The 17265-nt window shown below is 42.3% G+C and overlaps 1 protein-coding gene across 1 annotated transcript; it reads right to left on the bottom strand.

The window, feature by feature from the left end:
* Positions 1-585: 585 nt before the first annotated feature.
* On the bottom strand, positions 586-17051 carry NAA30 (N-alpha-acetyltransferase 30, NatC catalytic subunit). Its single transcript, XM_063118209.1, has 5 exons — positions 16946-17051; positions 15896-16780; positions 9221-9344; positions 6699-6754; positions 586-2458 (listed from the first exon to the last, which is right to left on the bottom strand). The coding sequence occupies exons 2-5, from the start codon at positions 16775-16777 to the stop codon at positions 2321-2323; spliced, it is 1200 nt and encodes a 399-aa protein (XP_062974279.1). The 5' UTR covers positions 16778-16780; positions 16946-17051; the 3' UTR covers positions 586-2320.
* Between the last annotated feature and the right edge of the window lie 214 nt (positions 17052-17265).

Raw genomic sequence — 17265 nt, 5'->3', positions numbered from 1 at the left:
GGGGAAGGCTGCCCTACAGTATCAGAGATCGTACGCCTCTGAATTCTAGCTGCTGCAGAACATGTGCAGAAGGGTGCTACTGTGCTCGTAATTCTGCTTGTAGGCTTCTCAAAGGCGTTTGGATGGTTCTGTGAACAGGAAATTGGATTATATAAGCCTTCTGTCAGATCTAGCAGGGCTCCTTATGTTCTTATGGCGGCAGTTGGGAGATTGCATGTTTGAATGCTCCCCCGTTCCATTCTGGCTCACTGGCTGTAACATCAAACATACAAAATTCTATGGGGAAGAAGTCATAAAAAAGATGTTTACAGAATTCTCCATGACATTTTGGCAGTACCACCCAAACCCCTAGACCTCATCAGTAGCAGAGATGACCTTCCCCACTGGTTTATCTAGAGCTGCACTAGCGTGAATGAAGATGGCTGGTGGTTCTCAAGAGGAAGTTCTACGCTGCTGCAAACGTGGCATGTTGCTTCGGCCAACAGGGCACTCTTAAGTTGCAAAGAGCTGCAAATGGAGGCACCGTGCAGACAGGTGAGGGAGAGGAGGTGGTGAGCCATATAAATCGTGTCTGGAAAGAAGTGCCCGTTTTAAATTAAAATCCTTTATTTTTCCCAAATACAATTCACAACTTATACATAGTGGGGGAGACGCTCAGTCTGTGCAAAATAAGGATGGCCTTCCTTTAAACTTACTAAGCTGTCCAGAATGGGTCTTTTTCTCCAAAGGGTGACTGGAGGTCAGGTCCTCTCAAATGTACAGTAACTCGAGCCATTTTACAAAATGATAGGTTGAATCCTTAACATACAACATAGTAAGGCAAAGTTGAATTCTGAAGATTTTCCTTTCAATATAAGGAAGCAATCTATTTTTCCATGAGTCATCTAGGGTTGTTTTTACATTTTGCATATATATATATATATATATATATATATATATATATATATATATATCAATGCTGTCATTGCTGAACTGCCAAAAAGAAGTGATTCGCTTTACATATTGCACTGACAGACAGAAGTACACACTGTGTAACTGCTGAAAAAAGATGTTGGTCTTAACAAGCCCGTGTAGCCCATTTTTTTAAAAAAGGGGGGAAGTTCAAACCCGATGTTTGGATACACCTCTGCCAAATAATTCAGAAGGAAATTAAAACTGCAAGAGTTTTGGCTTTTGCAAAAAAATAAAAATAAAAAAAAATAGAGAAAACCAAAGCAGCTTAAAAATGGACATGGTGAAATTTATTTCCAAGACCAAGAACTGAAGACTAAAGCATTTTTAGAACATGGAAGCAAAGCAATATGAATCCAAATCAAAATTAAGTTATTCCAAATGCTTTAAAATAATGGTTCTTTAGCTATTATAGTGATAGTTTTGATTTTTAAAAAAATTGATCCAATTTGCATTAATTTGTTGTTTGTTTTAAAAAAGATCCCTCAGTCTCTTTAAAGGAAAAAGTGCATCAGACTCCCTTTTAGCAGCTACTCAAGGTTTTTTTTTTTTTTTAAAGATAGCTTACACTTCTTGCTATAAGAGAAGGACTTTTTAAGCCCTCACATGGGAGAAGTATCCAAATTATAAATGAAATAATTTATTATCAAATCCAGAATTTAAATAAAAGCCATTCTTGCAAAGACAAAAAATCAAGAAAAGAAAAGCATGCACTCAAAAATTAGCGGTGGAGACAAATATACGTATCTATACAGGCACTGGCAGACGCAATTTAATTGTTACCGTTACTCGATGTAACACACACCCCACCCTACAATACATTTTTTCATTCACTAATCACTGAGGTACCAATATTTAAAAATGGAAAGTTCAATATTGAAAAATAAAACCTAAAGTTGAAGCTGTTTTTATTTTCCCCAGAAAAAAAAACAAAAAAACCTATGGTGAATTTTGTATGAAATGTTAGTATACTTATAGAATTTTACAATCTACATTGGCTTTTCTCTCTCTTTCTCTCTCTCACACCAAAAAAAGAAAAGAAAAAAAGAAGTTGTGTTCTGCTAACACAGGTTCTTGGATAAAATGTTCACCGTTTATATAACAAGAGTCAGTAGACTTGCAACTGAAAAGAAGGGATCTTGGCTACCTACTGGCACATCTTCCTGGTTACCAAGAGGATCTGAAGTCTGAAGCAACCTGCTGTAAATTCAGAACAAGATGTGCCATGCCACACAGTGCAACGATTTAGGTGCGACGGAGAAGAGCTGCATGGAAGTTATTATGTCCACCTGCAAAGCAATTCCACACAAATTGCATTGCATGCAAAGGACGCTGCTGCCATGTTGGTTGGAAAGAGGAGGTGCTCCTGTTAACGCAGCCACAGTTTAAGACGCAATGCATCAACTCCATTTAAATAGTATCTGAAGAGCCTCTTGTCTCGCACAAAGCCAAGGTTTTCATAAAGTTTCAACGCAGACTTGTTTGTGATCTCAGTCTCCAAGACAACCTACAACAGAAGATACAATTTTTTTCAAAGGGAGTTAACATTCTTTTAGGACTTTGCAGAGAACAAATCCAAGCCACTTTGACATCATAGGTTCAATCTGAAATGTGCATGTTAAAGCAAGAGTCAACTTCTCAAGGGAGAGATAGTCAAGGGAAGACCATAACAAAAAAAAATATCCACATCTGTTCCAGGAACCAATTCAAAAGTGCATCTTTAAATCTCTTGTTATTCATATACATATTTTTAAACATGCAATACATTTACAAAATGGGACTAAGGTTCTCAACTACAACTATTCAGAGCCTGCGATATAGTGATCAGAGTATTGGATTAGGATTGGGGACATCTGGAGCAGTCTCCATTCAGCCATGAGTTGAGAGACAAAAAGGCAAAGACGGCCTTAAGAGATCATTTCAGTTGGAATCTTCCCTTTCTCTCACAGGGTCCCAACCGCCAGTTGCCCCTTTGCAGCAGGTCTTGATGACACTGTTTACTGCAGTTTAAAAAAAATGTATTTTGATGTTACTTGTAAGCTGCCTGGGAAGGATTTGTATTCTGAAAGATGAGATATAAATAATTGTAATAAAAAAAAGTAGAATCATAGAATAGTAGAGTTGGAAGGGGCCTACAAGGCCATCGAGTCCAACCCCCTGCTCAATGCAGGAATCCACCCTAAAGTATCCCTGACAGATGGTTGTCCAGCGGCCTCTTGAAGGCCTCTAGTGTGGGAGAGACCACAACTTCCCTAAGTAACTGGTTCCATTGTTGTACTGCTCTAACAGTCAGGAAGTTTCTCCTAATTTCCAGCTGGAATCTGGCTTCAACTTCAGCCCGTTATTCCGTGTCCTGCACTCTGGGAGGATCGAGAAGAGATCCTGGCCCTCCTCTGTGGGACAACCTTTTAAGTATTTGAAGAGTGCTCTCATGTCTCCCCTCCATCTTCTCTTCTCCAGGCTAAACATGCCCAGTTCTTTCAGTCTCTCTTCCTAGGGCTTTGTTTCCAGACCCTTGATCATCCTGGTTGCCCTCCTCTGAACACGCTCCAGCTTGTCTGCATCCTTCTTGAATTGTGGAGCCCAGAATTGGACGCAATACTCTAGTTGAGGCCTAATCAGGGCCGAATAGAGAGGAACCAGTACCTCACGTGATTTGGAAGTTATACTTCTATTAACGCTCCCTAAAATAGCATTTGCCTTTCTTGCAGCCAGATCGCACTGTTGGCTCATATTCAGCTTCTACAACAATTCCAAGATCCTTCTCATTTGTAGTATTGCTGAGCCAAGTACCCCCATCTTGTAACTGTGCCTTTGGTTTCTATTTCCTAGATGTAGAACTTGGCATTTATCCCTATTAAATTTCATTCTGTTGTTTTCAGCCCAGCACTCCAGCCTATCAAGATCCCTTTGAAGTTTGTTTCTGTCTTCCAGGGTATTAGCTATCCCACCCAGTTTTGTGTTATCTGCAAATGTGATCAGTGTTCCCTGCATCTCCTCGTCCAAATCATTAATAAAAATGTTGAAGAGCACTGGGCCCAGGACTGAGCCCTGCGGTACCCCACTCGTTGCCTCTCCCCAGTAAAACCCACTGGGTGATCCTGCTCTTCAAGAAGTGATTAAATGTTGAAATTCAAGTTTACTGGCATCCTGAGCACTTTGAGGTTCCCTTTTCTGGTACTCAGGAAAGCCTATTTGCCAGTAAGTCCTCCAGAAACAAGATTCTTCGAAGTCAAGATTTTAGAATCATTCGATGTTAAGTTAATCTTGGACCTCAATTTAGTGGGCAAAAAATGGGCTACAAAACAAGTAACATCCTTAAGATTTTTGAACATAATGTCAAATTATGACTGAGGAGATTTGGCAACATATGTGAACTCATAAATCATGGTTTGTGATCAGCCAGTAAACCGGAATGAGAAACCAGAGGCTGAAGTGAATTTGCCAACAATGATTAGTGTTAATATGGGCTGGTTCACCCGTAATGAGAGCCTGTGCATTAAACAATCTATGCGCTATCTGTTTTTAATCAGAAACTTACGATCATATAGACTCATATGGTGTTGACCATGACATGCAAACTCCAAGTGCTGATTTGTTTAGGGCTTAAATCCAGCAGCAAGCGCATAGTTTGCTGAAGCCCGCTATAACAACACAGTACTCTGGGTTTGCATGTTATACTCAAAAACATACAAACGGGTCGACCATAGGTTGATGAGTGAAAGCGGAAGTGGCAGATCTCTCTCTCTCATTCCTGCTTGTGCCTGATAGCCCATGGGTTGTTTAACCCGTGGGCAGTCATTATATGCAAAACAGGATTATGATTTGGCATGATGACTTGACACTGATGAATTGCAATCATGGCTTGTTGCTGTACATTCAGATGTCACCATACCTATAGACAGGAGTGCTGAGCAGACAGAAAACAAATCACACAAGAAGCTTTAAACCATGGATTGTACAGTGAATGCTCCAAACCATGGCTTGGATTCTAAAGAGAGGTTTCGCACAAGCCACAGTTTTGGTGTAATGCCTAACTGAGCCACAATTTTGGAATTTATTAAGTTTATATCCTGTCTTTCCGCCAAGAACAGTGGTGAAGGCTGTTTATTGTTTGCCTATTAACTTTTTAGGTACAAGCTTAATGAGCTAAATATGGGCAATATTTAGCTCATTAAGCACAAATTTTAAAAACCTGGCAAGACATTTTTTACGATGGAAACCTACAAGTTTATGGAAGAAAGCCATTATTGTTAAACTATGTGATTTCTAATGGAATATCTAGCATCACAAGCAGAATTTTCTATCCAAATTAAAATTTCCAAAAAGAAATCTAGAATTCCTCCTAGTCCACTGTTTTATACCTACAGTGAAGAGATGTACATGCTGAAAAAACCCACAGGACTAGTCTCATATATACTCAAAACTATGTTCTCAAACACAGGAAAGGTAATCTCATTCTTTTGCTACTTAATCTACAGCAACAAAGCAGCTGATTAGCATCGACTTGATTTAATTGTGCTTATAAGAAACAAACAGGTGTAGTGAGTAAGTTAATTGTAACTGAATTATTCAAAGAAGCGATGCGGCATACATTCAAACAGAAGGATTGCAACTACTTCAAATTCCACATAAATTTCTTTTTAAAAAAACCACAAGCGTGAAAATCTTCCTGAAATTTATTTGAGGAGTCAAAGGGACGGTCCTGATTAGTACTGCACCATACTAGAGGAGAGGCAGCTTGGGGCCCTCCAGATGTTTTGGCCTACAACTCCCATGATCCCTCACCACTGGCTATGCTGGCTAGGGCTGATAGGGACTGTAGGCCAAAACATCTGGAAGGCCACAAGCTGACCACCCTTGCTCTAGAACGATTCTCCAACTCATATTTACACGGATTCTTCCACATCTAGTATTTTAGACTTGATACTAGATGAAACCAATAGTTGTTGCTATAATTGAACTGTCATCATTACAAAGTCTAGACTTCAATGCCTTTTAAAAAATGAAAAGTTACCCAACACAGCCCAGTTAGTACAATACAGAATGCTTGGAGCAAAGGGCACAAAAATGTCCATCCACGGGAGTTGGGGCAGCCAGTGATTTATGAGGCACCCTTCGCCGTGCTATAGGGAGTGACAACTTTATACATTCCCTGAATTTGGGATCAACTGAGTCAGCCCACGTATATTTTCTTTTTCCAAAAAAAACACAAACACCATGTACCTGAACTGACGTTTTTAACGAGCTATGCTATCAGGCCACTGAAGAAGATCGCAAGTCGGAACGCGTTTGGCCTTCACTTACAGATATTGTGGAGCAGCTGTATTACTGTTGTTTGTATGCTTATTACTTTTGTGTGTACGCTTCTAAAAAGTGTCCCACATTTTATTCTCTCTCTCTCTCTCTCTCTCTCTCAAAAGATTGCTTTTGCTATAAGTTTATTGTTTCATTATTTCCTTAACTTTGTAGCCACTCATTGTTTAACTTTTGGTTAAGATGAGCACCTGTTGTTCATACGTTTGCATGTGTAAAACTAGCCGTCACAGTTAATACTGCACTGCCCAAAAGAGACAGAAAACAACTCCTTTTCTCCTGGAGTCACAGAAAGCTTTCAGGATAATGTATCTTTCTGAATGTATTCTATATTCTGCTCTAACTGATTACAGTGCAAAAAGCATTTGAAGAGACAGCCTTCAAGTGAGCAAAGCATGAAGACATAGTTGCTTCAAAGGAACAAGACTCACCTCATCGCAATCTCCTTCTACCATGGCATAAATAGCTTTCTTAACCAAGTTTGTACCTGGAACAGAGATTAAAAGAAACAAACAAATTTAAGCTACAAGGACAAATTATTTCAGCACAAATTAGCTCTTACAGTGCAGAATATGATCTTATAAAACAATTCAAATTTAATTTAATTTAACCAAGATCAATAGTTATTGTGGATATTCTATACAACTAACAAAGACTGTCACGCTGGGATGGGGCATTTGAACTAAAGCAGAGACTTATTTAGGATCTTCACCCTGCTGTTTTGCCCCAAGCAGGTCCACAAAGCGACTTCCAGAAAAATCTACCCCCTAGCCTGCCACAGCATGGACAGGGGTAGAGAATGAGAATGTACACATCGTGAGATCTACAACCAACACCGTGGCTGTAAACAGAATGGCACTTCTGCATTTCCTATTACACAAAATGAAACAAGATACTTTTGAAATGCCCCCTGCCAAAAAAAAAAACCCTGAGCTTTATATTCTTTCCTTTAAATGACGAAGTCTACTACAAAAAGATTCCTCACAAGACAAAGCTCCCAACTTAAAGAGTGCGCATTGCATATAAACAAGGCATGTCACGAAATAAGGGGTGGGTGGGACAAGCTTCCTCTGAAGAGTTGCTGTGGGGGACACCACACACAAGGAAGGCTTTGGATCACCGCCACAGGGTCTGTTCAGACAACACACTAAGCCATGGTTAGGCTGCTAACCCTTTTGCAGCAAATGGTTACTGTGAGCGTGTTTAAACCGTAGTTATGGAGTCACCATGGTTAGGAATTGTTCACGTGAAATGCTAAGTCATGGTTCACACAACACATTAAGCCATAATGTTTAGTTCAAAATGCTTAACCACTATGGCTTAGTGTGTCATCTGAACAGGGTCATAGTCCGCAACTTGCTACTTTGTCCAAAGCAGCGTCCCATGAATTCTCTCACCACAGTTGCATGGCAAGCGTCTCTCCAGTCAGTCAGCAGAGATTTGTTCCTGTTGAGCTCAGAGCACCAAGAAAGCAAAGCACAACTGCACGGCAACCCCCCCACCCTAACGATGGGATCAAGGCCCATGGCCAACGACAAGAACAAATAATTCTTTTAAAAAAGCCTTTTTTAAAGGTGTTTTCATTCTTTTATTCTATTCGTTCAGCGCTTCAAAATCTTCAGAGAGGGAGTGGTAGATAAATATTGTAAATAAATAATAAAATTCAAGATGTGTACAGTCCTGGTCTGAACAAGGAGGCTAGAACGATCAGACTGTGTAATCAAGCCTCAAGTGGAGGTGTATGCAGGAGGGAAAGCATAGTCAACCCCGATATTGCTCCCCCAGAAGGTTAGTTTGTTTCTGGCCATGGCTAGACCAGGCCTTTATCCCGGGATCATCCCTGTGCATCCAAATGACACACAGGGGATCCCGGGAGCAGGCAGAGACGACCCCTCCATTTGCCTGGGATAATCCTTAGGTCTAGCTAAGGCCTGTGTCCAATTCAGTCTGTCAATGATGCATTGCCAGTGAAGTGTGCGTTCAAAACACAGGTAGAAAATTTGAAGATTCTCGCCTAAATAAGAGTATAGAATCTAGGGGTCGGCAACTGGTAGTCAGGCTGCATCTGACCACCTGAGGGATGCCACCTGCCCACATCACATATAGGTAGGTAGATTAAGGGTTTTATTGCACAGCACTCGCTAGAGCCCCATGACTAGAAATGTCCTTCAGAACGTAGCCTTGACATATTCCACTGATTTCACAGTGACTCAATCAAACAAGCCCAGGGAACTTGCAGAGAAGATGAAGATATCATCTGGCGATGGGACAAGCTGGTGACCTCATAGAATCCTGGCTTCAGCTTTTCCCTTTGGAATGTTTGCTTTGTCCCCTTGGAACACGCACAGGAAGGACATTAGGTGCTAGAGTGCTTCTGCTGATTTGCATTGATTAAGTGCAGGCGTTTAAAATGATTTCCATATCAATTCCATAAACTTGGGATACACCATACAGCGCGAAGGATTCCACAATATAATGATGCAGTGATAGCACAGGGGAAAGATATTTTCTTTCATAATGGAACTCAAGGCAGCACAACGAGGCATTATGGTTTTCAGGCACTGAAGAGACCCTGTCCTGGTTAGCTTCAGCAAGCGTGGTGCATCTTGGTAATGTGTGTAATTTGGAAGTCATGGGAAGAGAAGGGTAACAAATTCACTCATTTTAGATCTCTCTTCCCCTTCTTTTTTTCCTTTTTTTACGTGTGCCATAATAATTTCAAACTCAACTCTATAATCAAGTTGAATTGTAACTACAAACAGAAGTGTATATCCCTAGGATAAGAACCCATGGCTTGTGTAGAGGCTGGGAACGGCCCAGCCTTAAAAACGAATCATGATCAAAATAACCTGTAAAACGAAAGGGCGCACGCCGAAATTTATAATTCAAAACAGCAACTAGTCAGTGTATTGTATTTAGGAGGATTTTTAAAGGACACGAATGCTCTTCTTACCTATGCCTTTTCTTCTGTATTTGGAATCCACTGCTAACATGGCTATATAACCTCTGCGAAACATCTTTTTGTGCATATCCAACTTGCAGACAATGGCACCTACACACTCGTCTCCTACCATTGCCTTTAAAAAAAAAATGCAAAGACATTTTTGTAGATTAAGAAGCCAATACGCAGTGCTACAAAATCCTTAACCTTATATGCCCGTTCATAAAAAGGACTGCATCCTGGAAGTTATTTGCTATGAAGACAGATGCATCGCCTAGTAACCAAAAGTGTTCATTGCACATTTTGTTGTATGTTTTCCGATAGGATTTATCAAAAAAGAAATGTTACACTCATGAGCTTGCGTCCTGAGTCATGGGAAGGGAAAGACGTTTGTGTAAGACTTTCCCATCTCCCCCAGCTCCACAAATCTCTGTGAAGGGTCAAGGGACCCTCTTATGGAGCAGGGAACAGGCAAGGAGGGCTGCTGAGGGAGCAGGAAGTTGCCTAAGATTGGGTGGGCACACCTTTTCGTGCATGGAGTGGACAAGCTATTCCATCCAATTTTGAGCAATTTCCACCTCCCCCCTCCCTGCCTCATCTCACGCTGTTTAAGAGGGGTTGCCAAATCCTTCTGAGTGGCTTTTCATGGGTGTGTGTAAGGGACAGGAAGATCTCCTCATGCGAGTTTCCAGCATTACCTTTAGAATTGCTTGGCCTGGTCCTATTCCCCAAAGAACTATATAATGCCAAAGCAAAGCCTTATTGTAATTCAAATGATGCATCATTGATACCTACATAAGTGTGCGCCTTTCAGTTGCATAAGGAAAAGAATGATGAAACCCCAAGTAGAAACTACATGACTTAAGTATTATTTAGATGAATAAGCTGCTCTAATGATATAAAGCCTGATGTCCTCTAACTATGTACTCAACTGGAATCAAAGGAAGGATTCCAGAGGCTATTCTGGAATAACTGGTTCGAGGATTGTTTGGGGGGGGGGGGGGAGGAGAAGGCCTCTGCACTGCAAACAGCTAAATTCAGATTCTGAAATGTAATCTGGCCAACTTTAAATTAATTTATCTTACGATGAATGCCTTGTTAATTTCTTTTAGGGAGCTCAGCCCCACCCCACCCCTTTTCCCTATTTCACACACACACTTGTCATAATGGAATTTGCTTCGGAGTCCTTATGGATTCAAAACGCCCTTCACTGGCCAGCAGATCCAATCAGCATTTAAGTGCGATATTAACGATACATTTCCTAATGCATCATTCTCATAAAAAAATCTTGATAGGAAATGAAGAAATTGCAGAACGAAAGAAAATGTATAAACCTACATGATAAAGTATGATTGTACAGAAATTTACCTTCAATATAGAAGGGCTGACTTAAGCAAAAAATATTTTGAATCTAAAACATATAGAAAATTAATCTTTCCATGATAAATTTATCGCTTTTCTCCTTTCATATACAAATCAATGTACAAATGGGTTGAATTTCTCAAGTAACAGGTCAACACAGAGACCCACTGAAGAAATCTCTCTTTTGCACAAATCCTTTAACTATTTGGTTAAAGAAAAGATACTGGATTTCAAATTTAATTACATAACATGTTTTCTTTTTTCAAATTTGGTAGAGGAAGCCTTGAAAGTTTAAGAGATTACAATTTAAGCAACAATAAGCTATAGAGGAACTATCCAAGTTATTTTGGTTTGCAGGGCAACTGCTTTCGAGTTCTGAAAAGAGAGCAAGAGCGAACAACCTTACATGAAAAACTTGCCCTAGGCTGAAACTTTGCACACATTTGATATACACAGCTAGATCCTGACACACAGCTAGATCCTGAGAAATGTTGCTCTAATGCTGAAAATGCTAAAACATCAATTTTTGTGTGGAGTAGCTAGACTGTATTAAGTGACCACTGCGATATAGCCAGTCCTTTTGTTAAATTGATACGAACGGTGAAAATGCATGATCTCTTGCAATTCAGAAGCTTTATAGACTAGCGGTACAATCAAACCACAATTAAGCACTCTGAAGTCCCAACAACTTCGCTAGGAGGGATTTAAGCAAGTGCTTAAATTGCTCATTGAGATGAATGGGACACAGTTTTTTTTTCTAGACAAACCTCTTGCAACAAGTGCATTCATGTAGTGAGTTCAAGGGCACATGCACACACAGTATACAACAGGCTTATTCGTTTTGCCAGTGGACAGTATTTGCACAGCAGGGAAAGTACTACCAGCTGCTTGATCTTAAAATGTTTATACTGGTAAAAACCTAAGCATTTTGTGCCCTCATGCCAGCACCACTATTCTCTTACATTCTATCCTTAGGATTTAAATAGAGTACAGAGTCTTAGTATTGGTAGGTACGCAGAACAGTTTTTATTACGCATCATCATCTAAATCATAGTGGCCAGATTCACACAATCAATTTGAGCCACAGTGGCTTTAGTAAGACACCGTGGCTTGCAGGATGTGCTGGATAACCCAACTACTGTGTGTGTCATCTGAACCTAGTGAGGGTTGGGTGTTGGCATGGTTAAAAAAACACCCAGACCCCATGGGCGGTTTTAGGGTTATGTGTGGTTTGTTAACCATGCCAACAATGTCACCCCACCAGGTTCAGATGACAAGAACCTACGAGGAAAGGCTGGGTTACAAAGTGGGGGCTGGGCACACACTGCAAGCCACATTGGCTTATTATAACAATGCCTTTGATGGTTAAACTCAGTGGCACATTGTTTTAACTGCTTTTATTGCTTTTAAATTATATATTGTTTTAACTTGGATCATGGTTTAATTTGTTTTTAACTGTGTATATTTACTGTTTTATACTGTATATTTTTATCTGTATGCCACTCTGAGATCTTAATGATATAGGGTGGGATATAAATGTTTTAAATAAATTTATGCTACTGTGGCTCAAATTGAACATGCAAACCAGGTTACTGTGACATAGCCTCAGTTTGCATGACACAAGGTTGGTTAATAAACCAAAACAGAGTGTGGGTTCTGGGTGGTTTGTTAACAATTCCAGCCACCCATCCTTGTTGGGTAGAAAGGTTTGGCAAGCATTTTAGGAAGTGGGCACAAGAGCAGCCCTGCTGGATCAATCTTAAGATTGGCAGCAAATTATTTCTGACTGACAATGTCTGCCTTGTAATAGTGGCAAAAGTAATTGCAAACAGAGATAACAGCAAATCCAAGCTCAGGGTTCACAACCTTGGAGCCATGGGTTCCTCTGCATGTGCCTGATCAACACCTGAACTCCTATGTCCCTTTGTCTGGGAAAAGGAGCTTTCTAACTATATTTCCAGTAATGCAGCTAAATAAACAGTGCTTCAGTTGAAGTAGCTTTGAATTCACTTTACAAATTTTCTTCATAGCCCTGATTTAAGACAACATGATGGGACAATCTATAAGCCATGGCTTAGAGACTAGGTATATGCCACAGGCTTTTATACACCCTCTTTCTTCTCATGTGTCCATAAACCAGCTTTCTTTCATTGTTTTTAGGCAATCCTAGTTAGCATTGGTCATAGTTTCCTATGACACCTGAAATCAAACAAACTATATGAATCAACTAAACCAGGAAAAGGGAATCCACAGGTGGATGGAGTCTGTTCCTGACTGCCAAATGGTAATTTGTGGCCTGGACCAGACTGATAACTGAACAGGGCCGTTACTCTACAAAACACTAACTAGAAGTTCACAGACGTATTAGCTCCATTTAGATTCTCAGTCTACTGAAGGTTTGTGTCTTATTAATTTCATCTAAACAGGGAGGGAATTATAGTATACCACTACCACCAATTAAACATTTAAGCATGAATATCCCCTTAACTACCGAGAAGCTGAGCATTTCTCCCTGACATTACTACAAAATTAGTTCCGGCTTCGTAGCATTGCTAAAAATGATCAAGCACACATTGCACAGAGATTAATTCCGCTAGAGACTAACCAGGGGTCTCAACGTCTTGCAGCGTTATTAGTTTGACTGAGCCTGGAAAACAGGAGCCATAAAGATTTAGGAAGAACACTTTGTATTTCATACTTAGAACTTGCTCAGAACTATTAGGATTGATAAACATTGAAACCCATAAACGCAATGCTTTCTTCCTAGAATGCCTTTACAAATGCATTTTTGTGATGTGCTCTAGTTCAGCCTACTGGAAGATCAACCCTGCAAATGACTATTTAGAAACAAGCCTAACAAGTGCCAGAAGCTGTGCAGAACACAGATATTGGCTGACTCAAGTTGAATTGCTTAATCACTTTTCTTAGAAACAGATGCCCATGAACACCCTCGGCACTTTTACCAAATGCAGCATGAAGTCAGCATTATACTAAAACATGGTGTTCAGTTTTGTTGCTGAAGCCAAGCCAATGGCTTCTGAAGTCACATACCCAATAAATACATCTGGTTGAGATCTGCTCCAGCTGTACACAAGGTCTGAGTGATTCATAGACCAAATGCAAAGAGCGATGAACACTTAGCCTAATGTTGCCAGTATGAATAGCCAAACATTGAAGATTTTTCTCACACCATTATTCTTGCTTCCTACCCAGTCAACTACTCGTGTCCTTCAATGCCTCCTGCTGCACTTCTACATCTCACAACCCTATCAAAAGCTCAGTCTTAACAGCAGCTCATAAATATTACACACATTTCAGATCAGTGTAGAAAACCTACAGATGATGTCTTCCTTGAAAAGATCAGGGGAATGGCTTAACAGACTCCCTCATAAAGCAATCTCCAAGAAATACCATAAACCTGAACATCAGTTACTTCGTATATACCTCCATAAAATTAAACTTATGGCGGACTGGCAAGTCTGAGGTCTAAGCATTGCAGAGTGCAGTCCAATCTGACTGTTAGTAGTATAAAAGAACATGTCATTTTCCTTTAAAATAAACAAGTTCTTTAACATCAAGACTGGTTTGGACAATCACAGAGGGGGAAGAAGCCATCACGGCTCCTCCCGCTGTCCACGATGGCTATTTGCATTATTCCCTGTGCTGGAGCTCAGGTGGGCATGTCTTCTAAACCCGGTGTGTAGTGGGGAGTTGTACCTACCCTATAACCCATAACATGCAATAGAGGCTGTAGGGTGGTTACGATGTCCTGCCCACCCTGGCCGTGCGCCGGGTTCAGATGACATACCAACCTGCGTGCAGCTCGACGAGTAAAGCAAATGGCAGTCACTCACGCAGCACGTGCAGGCTTCTTCCCCTGTTGCTGTCATCCGAACTCACCCATATAGAGTACTGTCACTTAATTAGGTGTGCAGGTTTCCCCCTCCTTCTCTCTCACCACATTAACTGCACTCTTTTTAAAGTTAGGCTTGAAAGGAAAATTTCCCCAGGACCGTGGTCAGCCCCTTATCTATATGGATGGACCAATTGCTCAATGTCTGTAACTGGAACAATAAGTATTTCAAAATGTAGTTTGATGAGAGACATGATCAATAAATGTTGCATATAAATTAATGTTATAAATACAGCATGGTTTTACTGATTAAAAGGTAGCCATTTCAATTTAAAATTGGCACTACATACTGTAGGAAAACAAACATATCTCTCAAATTTCTAACTCTCTACCAACATCTATTTCAGCATTCTAAAACTTTTTTAGCCTCAGTGAACCATCAGTTACCATCACTGAATAATATCAAGTTGTCTCATTGAACTAGCTGAAGGAATCCAAAGAAGAATAGCATTTAGTATGGAGACTGGGAAAGCATACAGTTTTCGAATATATAAAAAAAGATTAGACCAATTGTTCTATTTTCACTATGGATAAGATAGTATTACTGTGTTAATATTTGTAGACACGTTAGTTGGTGTACATAGACCAGAAGTTCAAACACCAATTGTACGAAAAGGAAATTTGTTATTATGAAATTCTGTAGAACGTTATTTTTAGAGTATTTTTTTTAAAAAAAAGTTTGATTGCTTTTCAGAAATAATGTTTGTTTACATCAATCCTTGGCTGCAGGAAAATAAGACTAGACCATACCCAGGCCAAGATGTTATGACTTAATAACATTAACTTAGGAGTTAATTTTTCAAAAACCTGCTCTACAAATATTCCTGTGAAGGTTATGTTGATGTTCTTAAAACCATTAATATTGCTATTTCAGATTTTTCCTGGACAGAGGCTGGGGAAGAGAATGCTAAAAACAGATCCAATGAAAGAACTAATGACAATTAAAATACAAATGATTGAACACTCCAAAACCGTTTCGAAAACTGACCACACTGCTGTGAATTCACGGAGCTTGAGGATTTCCATTTACTACCCTGGCTCCCGAAAACTAACAGGCACAGAAGTTTCTCTCTTATTGCACTAATTTACAATGCATACCAATACGCAGGCTTTTGTTACTCAAAACTCTTCACAAATCAAGAGACTCACACAAACAGCTGCCAAATCAACTGGGCCACAGAGATCACCACCCCTATTTTGTGTATCATTTATTTCATTGACAAAGTGACCAACAGTTGGGGCACATCCTCGAGTTTTACTGATGCTGTAATTCCCCCCCACATATTACCCAGTGCTCCCCAACCTACATCTCTCTCCCCCCTCCCACCCCCGCCACCGTCCCCCCTCTACCTAGCATCACACACTTTTAACCATGTCTCTTTCCACCCCCGCCCCCTCCACCCCCAACTTACCAAAAAGCAAAGCTGAGGCCAGTTGTGAATAAAATACCTATATGTGTAAATGGAGTAGGGTTCAGACAGATCTTTGGTGATCAGTCTCATGATATCTGGCATCTGCAGCTCGGACTCGTATCGGACGTATCGTATCGTGAGGTCCTCTTTTTCCTCCTCCACCTGCTGCGGGGCCCAGGAAGAGTCTGTGGGGGGCCCCACGGGGCATTTCTGCAAGCTGCACGTGGAGGCCAAGGACCTGGAGAGGAGCAGCAGGGACTCCTCCTCCCTTTCCAACTCCTGTTCCTGGCCTTCCTCCTCCTCCTCCTCGTCACCTCCCCCAGCCAGCCCATTCCTGTCCCCGGCAGAGGGGCCAGAAGCGCCGTGGTGGCGGCGGTGCTGGTGGTGGTGCTGTGCAGTCCTTGCCTGGGGATGGGGCCCCCGGTGGTGGTTGCTGAGCGAGGGGGGAGGCGGCGGCGGCCCTTCCTGCGGCGGGGGCTCCTGCCCGTGTCCCATTGTCTTGCCAGGGGCCGTGTTGCTTCCGCCGCCGCCGCCGCCGCCGCTTTTCTTGCTGCCGCCGCCGCTCAGCACCTTGCCCTTGAGGGAGCCCCGCAAGTGCCGCAAGTCCGGGCCCGCGATGAGCCCGTTGAGCTGGTGGTTGCGGCGGCGGGGCGGGCAGAGGCGGCGGCGGGAGGGGGGGCCCTCCCGCCCTTCTTCATCCCCGACCTCCTCCTCTTCCTCCCCCCCACGGGGCCTTCCTCCTCCTCCTCCTTCTTCCTCCTCCTCCTCTTCCTCCTCCTCCTCTTCCTCAGCGGCGGCTCCTGGGAAGGGCGAAAGGAGCGAGGCGGCGGCTCCCGGCGGCGAAGCGAGGAGGCTGCTAGGCCCGGGCGGTACCTCGGCCATGTCCTGAGGAGACCGAGAGGAAGAAAAAGAGACACCGAGAAGGAGAGCGTGAGGGAGAGAGACCCATGGCGACCCCCTCGTCGTCGTCCTCCCCCCTCCCTCACGTACGCCACCCCTCTCTCTCGCCCGCGCCCCCTTCTTCCTCCTCCTCCTCCTCCTCTTCCTCACCCCAAAGTCTCCTCAGCAGCAGTAGCGGCCGCGGCGCCTCCCGCTCCCCTTCTCCGCTCCTCCTCATCCAGCGGCCGTAAAGCGAGGCCAGGTTTCCTGTCAGGCCAGGCCGCCGCCGCCGCTCCAGAGCGAGGAAAAGACGCGCGACGCTTCGCGACGCCGCCTCCCTTTACGGCAGGCGCCTAGGAAGGGCTGAGGGAGAGGAAGGAGAAAGGGGGTAGGAGGCGTGGCCTTGCCTGGGCTCGTGCGCCTCGCTCGCTACCTTTCCCTCCCCTGGCGGCCGCGTGCGACAGTTGGGCAGGCGGCTCGCTCGCTTTACG

The sequence above is a fragment of the Elgaria multicarinata genome, chromosome 2 (assembly GCF_023053635.1).
Source record: "Elgaria multicarinata webbii isolate HBS135686 ecotype San Diego chromosome 2, rElgMul1.1.pri, whole genome shotgun sequence".
Lineage (NCBI taxonomy): Eukaryota > Metazoa > Chordata > Lepidosauria > Squamata > Anguidae > Elgaria > Elgaria multicarinata.
This window is presented reverse-complemented; position numbering and strand designations above follow the sequence as displayed.

What these genes read in the sequence shown, in the direction of transcription:
- NAA30 (XM_063118209.1), bottom strand. Translation starts at nt 16,777, where the DNA reads ATGGCCGAGGTACCGCCCGGGCCTAGCAGCCTCCTCGCTTCGCCGCCG. An exon ending in GGCCTCAGCTTTGCTTTTTG is followed by an intron (nt 9,345 to 15,895) that starts GTAAGTTGGGGG and finishes TTTTTTTTAAAG; the next exon opens with GCAATGGTAGGAGACGAGTG. An exon ending in ATACAGAAGAAAAGGCATAG is followed by an intron (nt 6,755 to 9,220) that starts GTAAGAAGAGCA and finishes TCTCTGTTCCAG; the next exon opens with GTACAAACTTGGTTAAGAAA.